The sequence below is a fragment of the Drosophila sulfurigaster genome, chromosome X (assembly GCF_023558435.1).
Source record: "Drosophila sulfurigaster albostrigata strain 15112-1811.04 chromosome X, ASM2355843v2, whole genome shotgun sequence".
NCBI classification, from domain to species: domain Eukaryota; kingdom Metazoa; phylum Arthropoda; class Insecta; order Diptera; family Drosophilidae; genus Drosophila; species Drosophila sulfurigaster.
The window spans coordinates 29949320-29962504 of record NC_084885.1 but is presented as its reverse complement, the minus strand read 5'-3'; the positions used below and the strand labels follow the sequence as shown (position 1 = coordinate 29962504).

Below are 13185 nucleotides of genomic sequence, written 5' to 3'. Positions count from 1 at the left end.
AATGGCAATGCTTGCGGGGGGGAATGCGCGGGGGGAAAGAGGAAGAAGGTAGGCTGGAAGTTCTGACAGCCTGTGAAAGCTTTGTTGTTGTTGTTCCTGGTGGGGCTGCCAACTAGCGTAAACTTGACTGCCTCAGCCTCTGTCTGAGTTTCAATCTGTGTACGTGTACGTGTGTGCGTGTGTTTGTGTTAATGCTGATGTGGTTGTGGATGCAATGCTCTTTAGATGAAATCTTCGCCATCACTTGCGGGTCACATTCGTGACAAAGATTTTAAATGCAATATAGCTCTGAATTGCAGTGTCATAAATTAATGATGTTTATACCTATATACTGATATTACATTTTATTATTATTATTTTATTTTCTACTTTGTGTCATTATTTTGTTGATTTTAAATAAATTGAAATATTTGATGATTTTTACTCTTTACTTAAATATGCAAAGATATTATATTTCTGCCTTAAATTATTTCTATTTTAAATGTCAGCTTTTGTTTGATAAATTCTAATTAGGAACTATTTTAGTTTGCGAATAATACTAACTTCGAGTATTTTCAAAATACTCAACTTTATACGTCTTTCTTTTGTCTCGTTGGGCTATCGATATTGTTTTGTTATCGGAGTGGCTGCATTCATGTCGTGTCTAACCTCACAAATCAAGTCTTGAGCAAGAGTATTCATCTGATTCACTTTGTATTGTTTGCATATTTTGTGTTGTGCTTATTTTCTGTTGTCTTGACGTGCCTCCCATTTCACTCACTCGCATTCGCACTCGCAGTGTCTTCCTGTCTCCCTCTCCCACTCTCTCGCATTGTTGCTGTCTCTGTCACTCTGGGTGCTTGTCGCAAGGCGCCAACATAATCAGTATAACAAATGAGATCCTTGTCGACAGTTGTTTGCTGCTTTTGTGTCAGTGGCATCATCATCATCATTACAATGAGAGCGGGCGGCGCAAGAGCGAGATGGCACACTAGATGGCGCTAGTGACGTGTGCGAGAGCGAGATGCAATGATTGGGGGTTGGCGTTCTGTCAACGCTCTGCGCTGTCGGCTCTTTTTTGCCTGACGCTCTACATTGTTATTGTTATTATTTTTGCTGCCTTTATGCAATGTTTTGATTAATTTTTGCCGCAGCCTCCTCACACACACACACACAACCCCAATCTCCCCCCTCCTCCTCGCAAACTTCGTAGCTCTTGCATTTGCCTGACTGCATTTGCTGTTGCGTCGTAGGGGACAAGGGGGTGGCTAAAGGGTGGGAAGGGGGCGCGTCGCTGTGTTTTGTTTAGTAGTTTTATGGCTCGCTTTCGGTAAACAATGAGAGCTAACGGTGTGCATTGTCTCGGGCCATGGTAATAACGGCACAACAACAGCAGCGTGGAGTGAACGGAGGGAGGGATGGAGAGAGGGGAAGGGAAAAGAACGAAGACGTTGCCACATTGAGATTTAATAAATCAACATGGCGGCCACAGTTACAGTTGTTTGTTTGAAGCGAGCGAGCGTGCGAGCGAGATAGATGCAAGTTTTGTGTGGATTGGGAAGAAAGGAAAAGAGGAAAAGAAAGGGGAATGGGAATGGGAGAAGGGCGAAGGGCGAAGGGCGAAGGGCGAAGGGCGAATCGAGGTTGGCTGCTTTTCCATTTTGCAAATCAATTTTGTAAATTATAACGCATTTTATGCATTTATCCAACATTTCCCACTGACAATTCCCCATTGGCAGCCACAATGAACTCTCAACCAGGTCGGTCGAAATGCACACACACACACACACACACACACACACATACACTGTTGGTGTATCAATTATATTGATTGCATTTGCTGCATCTGTCCCTCCTCTCTCCTCCCCCTGGAGCTCTTTTTATGCAGCAGCCTCAGAATATAATGAAAATGCATTTTGTTGCAATTTTGATTGAATTTCGATATGCATTTTATTGGCCAACTACAGTTCTATCTCTCTCTCTCTCTCGCTCTCTCTTTCTCTCCTTCTCTTGATTCGTTGATGCGTATTTTAATGGCTTTTTTGTGCAACGTTATCAATGCTTCCATTGATAAGCGTTACGACTAATTTGATTAGTTTAGCACTTGATTAAGTTGCATCATCAGCTCAACTATTAATTTCATATTTAGGCTTAATCAAATGTACTTATTATCTTGATTTATTTAAGCAAAATATGGCAAACATTAAATGTGCTAAGCTGAAGAAAGTTTATTAGTTTGCTTAAAGCACACAATTAGTGAGAGAGATCATAAAACATTTATTTATTTAACAGCAAAGTTTATTGCTGTACTTTAAATGTAGTAAATATTTATAATTATCTCTATTTATATACCTTTTAGATCACATTTCATTCATATTCGTATAATTATTATTATTCATAGCTTAAAATGCATTTACAGTGCAGCTTAAAAGTATGCTACCATCTTTGATTGGTTCAAATATTTAGCGATCTCACATTCGTCACATATGTATGTAAATTTCTCTTCCAAGTATTCCAATTTATTTGAGATGAGAGAAGATTACAAAACTTCTTGATATTCAATTAAACTGCCTTATCAAGATGATCACAAAACATCTCAAATAAATTGGATTATTTTTGGCAAAACAAATAAATGAACGAGAAATTTACATTAAAGTGATGTTATTTGAAATTAAACATTCTACATTATGATGATAAGAAGCAATGAAGAAAGCAAGCACCTATTTTCAACGAAAGCAATAACTTCTTAAAATATACCAAATTCATATACTGAAATTTCGCAAAATATACTATATTTGGTATATTGATATACTATTATTACTTATTATTATATATTTAAAATATGCCATTGAGTTCAAAATATGCCAGATTTCCAACCAATAAAATTTTTTGTCATATACATTTATTTTTAAATATGTATAACTTCTTCTGATCGCAAGCAAATGTTCAGAAATCATAAAGACTGTACTTGGATATCGTAATTTTAGCTTCAAAATTGTGCAATTTTGTTCACTTTGCGTTGACGGAAGTGGGCGTGTCAACAATTTTAAACAAACTTAATCTGCGTGCAAATAAGACAAGTGCAAACATTACAAAAATATGGCTTTATTTCCTATAGTCTCTGAGATCTACTTAAGGTGTTCACACGGACAGACAGACGGACATGGTTATATCGTCTCGTCTGTTAACGATATATATGTATATACTTTATAGGGTCAGAGATGCCTTCTTCTACCTTTTACATACATTTGGTGGAGTCACAAAGATATAATACCTTTTTGTGAATAACGAACAAACCAGATGAATAAGTGCAATATACATTTCTATTGTATTAAGACAACAATAGTTAAATGGATATGATGAAACTCGTCTAACTTTGCAAATTACAAAATTCAAATACATCGTACTTAAATATTGAACTGAATTTGACGAATAAATAAATGTAACAGAGGTGGAAGTCAGTCGATAGAACCTATCGGCATCGCTTGGCTTTAGCAAGTCGATAGGCACGAAGCTATCGGTATCGGTATCGGTAAATAGTAAATAATCAATCGTCAAAGTAGAATGAAATCAGTCGTCAGCAGGAAACATTATTAATAAAGTTTGACAATCTTGACTTTTACACATTTTATCACTCATCCATATATTAAATAATTAAAGGTTATCTGTATAACCAACATTATATAAATGAATAAATATGGAAAGAAATTAATGATCAAAAGATCTTAATAGCATTGAAATGAATTTTAAGAGTAAATATATAAATTGAATAAACTTCATTCATTATACCCGCTACCCATAGGGTAGAAGGGTATTATAACTTTGTGCCGACAGGAAATGTATGTAACAGGTAGAAGGAGGCATCTCCGACACTACAAAGTATATATATTCTTGATCAGCGTCAACAGCCGAGACGATATAGCCATGTCTGTCTGTCCGTCCGTCCGTCCGTATGAACACCTACATCTCAGAGACTATAAGAGATAGAGCTATAATTTTTTTTCGACAGCATTTGATATGTTTGCACGCAGATCAAGTTTGTTTCAAATTTTTGCCACGCCCCCTTCCGCCCCTGCAAATCATAAAAAAATTGAATAACAAGCGTAAAAGCTAGATTTGCAAATTTTGGTATATACCATAATTACTATAGTAGTTATGATTCCTGAAAATTTGGTTGCGATCAGATTAAAATTGTGGAAGTTATTAAAGAAATACTTTTGTATGGGCAAAAACGCCTACTTTCTAGGGCTCTTAGTTGCTTTGACTGACAATCTGGTATATTGCGCCGTCTGTGGTATATTTTGAATGCGGTGCTACTATACCAAATATACCATTTGGTATATTTTTAGTATTTTAAGTATATTTGGTATATTTTAATAATAATAGCCTAAAATATATTTTGCAGTATTTTTGGTATATTTGAGAAAAATACCGCTAAATATATTTCTTTTATTCAAAATGGGTGGCGAGTATCCCACAGTCGAGTACACTCCACTATAACTTTCTTACTTGTTTATTTTTTATCTTAATAGTATTTAAATTCATTTTTCGAATAAATAAATAAATATATTTGTATATTAGTGAAATAAAATGCAATCTTTTGCAGTTGTTTAGTATTGAAATGAATTTAACGATTGTTGCATTGTATTTTATAACTGGAGCAGCTAAGAAATGATAGATATTCAGCAAATATGTTGCTATACTTAATGCAGCAGGAGCATGATCAACTAGCAGTTACCCTAACCATTAGTTTCGAAGCTGTGACAATGCAAAAAACAAGAAACAAAAAACCAAAAGCGAAAGAAAAAGAAAAACATGCCGAAATCAGCTTGAATTCGTGTGCTTTTCATAAAAGCCACAAGGGACAGGGAAAACAACAATGAAATTTGTGTTTGACGATGATGATGATGAAATGTAGAAATGTGGAATGCAAAAATGGGAAGTGGGAAGTGGAAGGTGGAAGGTGGAAATGGAATGATGATGGTGGGGTGGGGAGGGGGGAGCTAAAGACGCTGGTTAATTGGAATTTTTAATTATGATTTGTCATTGCGAATGCGAAACAAAACAAGCGAGATGCGGAAGTGGGGGAAAAAAAGGAAATGCAAAATGGCAATGCCAATATTGTTAGCAAGAAAGAGACAGCAAATATCATCCACAGCAGAAACAACAACAAAGCAATTGCATTACGCATGAAACTAGGACTAACAACAACAACAACAACTTGGCAACAAAATTTGTCGTTTTTTTTGGTTTTTGTTGCATTTTGTAATCATTTTAATTGCCCCAATAATGTGGGTTGCAACGGCAGCGGCGGATAAAAAACACAGCCTCGACTCGACCCCCTAAACGAGGCCCCCTTCCCCGCCCCCGCCCCCTCCTCCGTTTCCCCTTGAGCGTCCACAAGCCGCACTTTATGGAAATCATTAAGTTAATTACATTTTTTGCACGCGCCCAAATGCGATGCTCAAAACAACAGCAATAAAGACAGCGAGACACAGCACAGCAGGTGCGAGAGAGAGAGAGAGAGAAGTGCATAAAAAGTATAAAAATACACCGACACACACACACACACACACACAAACACATCAAAATTATAATCAGCGCCACACAAAAGCACACGGCGCGCCAGAAGTTAGCTCTGTGTGCGTTGTGGGAGCTGCAGAAGGAGCAGCCGAGGGGGGAGAGGAGGGAAGGGGAGGAGGAGTAAGAGGAGAGGGAAGAGGAGGAGGCAGAGGCAGAGGAGATACGACAACAACTGTAACAACAACGTTGGCGCCTCGGCTTTGGAATCTGTCGGGAATTCATCTAAATGCCACAAATGATCAACTCAATAATGATCGACTTGCACAATACCCTACACATAGTGACAAAAATCTAGATCTGGATTTAAGATTTTGTTTGATCTTGGAAAGTACAAAGTCATTAAATAACAATCTTAAATCAAGATTTTTTTTATACTAAATTTGTATTTGAAGATTAAAAAAACATCTTATAATTATTATTAACATCTTATTATTATTGAAGTTTGAAATCTTGAGTCCAAAATTGTAGATTGAAAAGAACATTGCAAGTCTTGACTTAAGATCTTTTCGATCTTGAAAAAAACACATAATTTTGTTCTTGTTTCTTAAAATGTTGAAGTTAGCTTCCCATAAAATTAGAACCTAATTTCTGGTTTTGTTGATGTTAGCTCAGTAAGCAGTCGGTAATGGTAAAAGTTATTTAATGAATATAATCTTCAATTCCAGAATTTTGTAGAATTTTGATCATGAACCTTCTTGGTTCAATTTTGACAATATATGTTATGATCGTGATTCAAGATTTTATTCTTGATTTTAGATTTTATTCTTCAAGATTTCATTCTTGATTTTAGAATATGAGAACAGTTCAAGAAGAATGCGAATACTAATTACAATAGTAGTAATTAATGGTTAAAGACACAAATCTAAACATATATCAACAATATCTAAAGACCACAAAATTTGCTATAATTGATCGATTGATTTTTCGTTTAGAAGTGGTAAAATTCGTGAATATTTGGTTAAATTTTAAATTCTAACTTTAAATTCATTAATCATTTTCAAAAAAAAAATATATATAGAGTTATAGAAAATAGGAATTTGTGGTGCTAGTGATGCGAAGAAATTCATTTAAGATCGTGGAATATTTATTAATTGATTTGTGAAGAAGTATCGGAAGTAGACAATTTCATCGATGTACCCTTAATCTTAATGGATACAGGGTATGCAGTTATGTATGTATGTATACAAAAAATAAGTAAGTAAAACAAAACAAAACAAAAAACGAAACGAAACGAAAAGAAAAAAGAAATGATGGAATGATGGAATGAGGAGGAAAACAAAAAAGTGAAAACACACAACATGAGAAATATTCTCATAATACTAATTGCATCGTCACAATGTCATTTTCAGCTGGCGGGAGGAGCGGCAAAAGGAACTGAACTGACGAAGGAGAAGGGACAGGAGGAGAAGGAGAAGGAGAAGGAGAAGGAGGATGCCGAGATGCCCATGGCGGCGGCTGTCTGTCAGGACAACGTTGACGACCAGGACGAACAAAATAGTAGAGAACGAGTCGAGTTGAGTTGAGATGGAACTGAATTTATGCTGAAATGCAGCCAAGCAAAAGAAACAACAACAGCAGCTCAGCATCAGTGATGATAAGGACAACGACAAGCGACATTGCACGAGTCCTGGCAACAAGGACTCACAGTCAGAGACTGACGGACAGACGGACTGACGGCCTGGCACAAAAGAAAATGAGTTGGAAAAAAAAGTAATTAAAAAAGGAAGCCAGCGACAAACTGACGACGATTTGCCGGCCAAGACGAAGCTTAGCATGAGCTACAGCTCAGAGAGAAGACACATGATTAGAAAGAGAGGCAAATCAAGATCAAGAATTTATAGAGAGTGTGATCAAAAATAATATCATAGATATCAAAGCCAGAAGTTGTAGCTTTGCTCTAAGTAAAATGAGTGCGGAACGAACTGGAATGGAACACCACATACTGCAAGCAAAGATCAACAAAGGTATGGAACGAAATGGAATGGAACATACAAAAGAAATATCATTGATAGCCAATATGCAAGATATTATAGCTTTGGTTTCAATACACATCAATAAGAGCTCTAAATATAGTGAATACGGAATGAACTGGAAAGAAACACGATTTATGATTGCAACGAAATAGAATAGAACAAGCAACAAAAATATATATATGTATGTATGTATATGGCAAATCTACTAGAGGTTTAAGATTTAGTTTCAATACACATAACGAACGGGCCTGGAATGAAACACGATAAAATCTTACAAGCAAATATCAGCTGAAAAGTGCTTATGGAACGAGTTGGAATAGAACATGCAAATAGGAAATAGGAGCTCTAAATAAAATGAGTTGGGTACGAACTGGAATGAAACGCGTTATATTCTTGCAAACAATGATCACATGAAATGTGGAACGAATCTGTCAGAAATTATAGCTTCGGTTTCAATACACATCAATAAGTGGCCTTAGTATGAAACGAACTGGAATGAAACACGATATATTCTTACGAACTAAGATCTGGTGAAAAGTGCTTATGGAACGAGATGGAATAGAACATGCAAAAGAAATAGGAGCTCTAAATAAAATGAGTTAGGTACGAACTGGAATGAAACGCGCTATGTTCTTGCAAACAAAGATCAGATGAAATGTGAAACGAATCATCAATAAGTGGCCTTAGTATGAAACGAACTGGAATGAAACACGATATATTCTTACGAACAAAGATCAGATGAAATGTGAAACGAATCATCAATAAGTGGCCTTAGTATGAAACGAACTGGAATGAAACACGATATATTCTTACGAACAAAGATCTAGTGAAAAGTACACAGATTCACAAAATAGTGTTGAGTTTGTATTAAGTACAAGTCTGTTATTAAATGTAATGAAATGAAATATAGAAAACAGAAATCAAATGGAAAGTGCAACGAAATGGAATGGAACAACTTTAGTGAAACGAAATACGGAAAATAGAAATCAAATGGAACTTTATCAAAACCTTATCGACCAATATAAAATGTAGACAGAGCATCACAGAACCGAACTGAAAGTGCAACAAAATGGAATGGAACACTGGTTGAACACTTTGGCAATGTCGCTAGAGCCGAACCATAAAGGTAGCGCAGCTCAGAGCTGTGAGCTCCAAGCTCGCTGTTGGGCTCCTGGAGGCACGGAAGGCGGGCAAGGAAAGGAAAATTCAAATGCATTAACACAACGTAACAATGTGGGCAAATGTTAACATTGAGCGCTAATTTGCCACATGCCGTTGCAGTTGCAGTTGCACTGACTGTGGCAGTTGCAATTCCAGTGTATGACCCGCAGCCAAGTAGGAGAGACAAGAGACACGAGACGAGACACGAGACATGAGACGAGCCATGTGTCAAGTGTGACAAGGATAGCGAATGTGTGTCCTGGCAATTTCAATTGCCTCAAGGGAGCAACTTTCCACGGATCCAAGGATCGTCGAATTTCAATGAATATTAATTATTTGTTTACCGAAATATTCGGAAAATGGATTTTCTACCATTTTACTTATGAGTTAGCATAATTGAATAATTCAACAAGAATTTTTTTTATATAATTTTATATTTTTGAAAAGTGGCTTAAATCCAAACCAACAGCTTTCACAATATAGTTTGAAACATAAGCTTCAAATCAGCGAAAATATTTACTATTGAACTCAGTTGGAACTGTAAACAAATGATCAATATATTTACTATTGAACTCTGTTTAAATTATAAAAAAAAAAACATTAAAAATTCGATTTGTTATCAGGTTGATTATGATTTTGGAAGCTGTCAAAGAGTTGTAACAAATACAAAACAATACAAAATTTGAATATATTATAAATAATATAAGACTGCAATATTGATTTACATAATTTGATAATCATATGTCAGTCCATATTATACGATGTAAATACTTAGAGATAATTCTACTTTAAAGATAGGTCCAATATATGTTTTTAGAGTCGCATTTCAGACTAATAAAAACTCTTTGATGTTTTTGCATTTGCTTCTATCCAAATTTGGTGAATGATCAAATTTTAGTAACATTAAATTATACGCAACTTTTAAGCTTTTACGCTTTTTTGCTTTAAGGATTAACAAGAATATTCTATAAATTCAAATATCACATAACAACAAGAATTTTAAAACATATACAAAAAACATTGCAAAACTAATAACATTAAGCAAATATATAATGCAAATGAAAGAACATAATTTAATAATTAGTACTACTTTTTTTTTATAATGTATACTAATTTAGTTGTACAGATTTTTCACTTAGTAAACTCATTACATATTACATTACTCATTACATATTACATTACTCATTACATATTACATATATTACACATTACATATAAAATAATACTCATTACATATTTAAAAAAAAACAATTAAATTATAAGTGTTATTCCATAATTTTTTAAATCAAAACACAAACTTATTTTTATAATTATAAAAAATTGAATCTATAATTTTTGGCTCCTAAATAAAGATAAAAGCAGAATGAAATTTATGTTTAATAAATACAAGTTTGTTATTGAAACGATTATCTAACAAGCTGTCACTTTTCTTAGTAATTAAGATAGAAAACAATAAATATAATGATTATACATTTACAGTTCCCTGAAGTATGCAGTGGAAAATGTGAAATCAGCAAGCGGGACGCCATTTTGTTTTGCTGTGTTGCACGTGTTGTAAACATATTTAATCAAAATGCAGCAACAACAACAGCAACAAAAGTTGGCGAAAATAAATAATTAACAGCGATAGAGTGGTAAGTGCGAGCGAGACAGCGATAAACCAAAGTAGCGCAGCTCACACATACAACGGCACTTGTGGCAAGTGAAAGACCAATCAGCGCGACAAAACAATGGACACACACACACACACAACAGCAGCGGCAGCAGAGAGAGCGAGATAGACAGAGACAGAGAGAGAGAGAGAGAGAGAGAGGGAAAGGATGAGAGACTTGTCGTTGAAGGAAGGGAGGAGAGAAAGAGGGGAACGGCTTGCAAGTGCTCAGCACGAAGCGCAGGTGAAACGCGTTGCCTAATGAATTCCACTTCCAACAACAACAACAACAACACGGCAACAACAACAACAACACGGCAACAACAGTATAACAACAACAACAACACGGCAACAACAAGGACAACAGCATCAAATTACAAAATTAAAAATGGCGCGTTGTAGGCAAAGAGAAGAAGAAGAAGGAGAACGGAATGTGCTGACACCGCACTATGGGGTGAGTGTGATTTAAACTGATAAATATTTTTATTTAATTTAATTTTATTTTAACATAAACATTTCTTTAACCCATCACATATCTAGTTTATTATTATCAAAACACTTGCTAGTTCATTTCAATGAACTTCATAATATATGAAAATTATAAAATGTAGCCCACTGTGCAGCGGAAAGAGAGACAAAAGGCAACAACATGAAATCATTTTCATAATTTCAATGAGACGCTGTCAACGTTGACGTTCATCTCGTTGGTCAACCCTCGTACACACACATTCATACATACACACACACAGCGAGAGTCAGCTGAGCTCGTTTATGATTGGCTTCGGCGCAAAAGAAGCAAATGAAATAAAACAACAACACGAGCATAATGCAGACAAGGAATGCCAGCGAAAGCAAGCGGCTGTAGAAGAAGAATGGTGTGGGGGGAGGGCGGGCAGCGGGTAGCTGCCACGCCTATGCCTCAGTATTAATAAATAAATATAATTTTAGCGCAAGCGCAGGCAAAAAACACAAACACAAACAACAACGTCAGCAACAGCAACACAGCAGAACAACAACAACAACAGCAAAGGAGGCGAGTAAAACAATGCATGCAAATGAGAAAATTACATCCCTTCATTTGTTTGCACACACACACACGCGCACACATACAAATGCACGCTCTCACATGCTTGCATGCATTGTTGTTATTGTTATTGTTGTGTGCCAGCATCCAGCTGTGGTGGCAACCTCATTTTTACTCCTCCTATTCCCTTCTCACTCTGACTGCATGCATATGCCTGCCTATCTGAGTGTGTGCCTGTGCATGCATGTGTATGTGTGTGTGTGAACGGGGTGTTGCCGTATTGTTTTGCTGCCGACGCTGGTGTCGCTGCTGCTGCTGCTTCTGCTGGTGCTGGCAGCATTAAGTGATTTGAATTTTATTATTTACAGGTGCATCTCATACTCACACACACACACACACTCACTCGTGCATTCACATACATATGAGACCATGCATGTGCATGTGCACAATGCAGAGCGCAAAAACAACCCGTAACAGTGGTTCACAGTAGTGAAAAGAAATGAATGAATAAGTGATGAAATTAATAAATAATTATAAAAAATAAGTAATATACAAATATTCTTTTAAATTTGTCGAAATTATCGTTACCATAAAATAAAAGTACATATATATTTTTCTTATAATTATTAACAACGCTTTACAGTGGTTCGTTTACCACAGAAATGGGAGTGAAAAGAAATGATTGATAACTATCAAAATTAATAATAAATAATAAAGTATGTATTATAAAAATATTCGCTCATAAACTTTAAATTAAAGGTATTTAAAAAAAATTGTTATATTATCTAAATAATGATTTTTTTTAAGCTGAGTTAACTAACGAATTGAGCAACAATATTTAAAAAAAACAACAGCAACGTAAAATAATTTTATTATATATTTTATTGTAAATTATCTTATATGTATATATTTTTGTATATTATTTTATGAACATATAGTAATACATATATATTATTATTATTAATTTTTTTTTTATTTAAATAGTAACGAAATGATAACAAAGATAGGTGCACTGTTTCCTAACTGGGCAACTTAGACAAATCAGAAATAATAAACAGAAAATAAATTATGTCAGCAGCACATAATAAATATAATTTATACAATCTTTATTTACTTTATATTTATATTATTTTTTACTACAATATTTTCGAGTTTCATAATTTACATCATATTGCCTACTTTCCAGCATGCTTGGTCACACTGTGCGGTCGCATAGTTTACCACAGCCCGCCTCCGTAAAGGAAACAACGTTTATAAGGTTTTTGTGCTTGTGCCGTAATTTAACGAAGTCAAAACGAGAAAACAATAAAAACCCGACGCAGCAAGCAAAACAACAGCAACAACAACAACAACAACAGCAGCATCGCTAGATTCCTCTATGTGTGGGTGTGAGAGAGAGTGTGCTCATTAAAAGCCGAGCACTCAGCTTTATGCCTACAAATCTGTGTGAGTGCGCGTGTGCGTGTGTGTGTACTACTTATATTGTTGTGTGTTATATTTGTTTATGTTTTGCGACGAACGAGCTAACGAACTAGGAAACGAACAAACGAACGAAGGAATGAACGAAGAAACGAACGAATGAGCGAGCTCAGCGAACGGAGGCTGCGCGCGCTCCTTGTCACCTGCCTGTTCTAAGTGGTTGGCCATGGAGAGAGCGAGACGGCGAGCGGCGAATTTGATAACATGGCGAAGGCCAGAGCGAGATAGTTTTTAACAGACGGCGACATGTTGAAACGATTAACTTTAACATAATTATGTTAATGCGGCATTTAAATTTGAAAATAATTGCATAATTAGCTTGAAATTGAAATCAT

At 35.6% G+C, this 13185-nt stretch overlaps 2 protein-coding genes across 2 annotated transcripts in view; one reads left to right on the top strand and one right to left on the bottom strand.

Moving 5' to 3' along the window:
* Positions 1 to 13185, bottom strand: part of LOC133848639 (chitooligosaccharidolytic beta-N-acetylglucosaminidase) — a 31097-nt gene that overhangs the window by 8161 nt on the left and 9751 nt on the right. The gene's annotated exons all lie outside the window — the stretch shown is intronic.
* On the top strand, positions 10258 to 13131 carry LOC133848650 (mastermind-like domain-containing protein 1). The gene is made up of 2 exons (XM_062284292.1): positions 10258 to 10801; positions 12558 to 13131. The coding sequence occupies exons 1-2, from the start codon at positions 10797 to 10799 to the stop codon at positions 12739 to 12741; spliced, it is 189 nt and encodes a 62-aa protein (XP_062140276.1). The 5' UTR covers positions 10258 to 10796; the 3' UTR covers positions 12742 to 13131.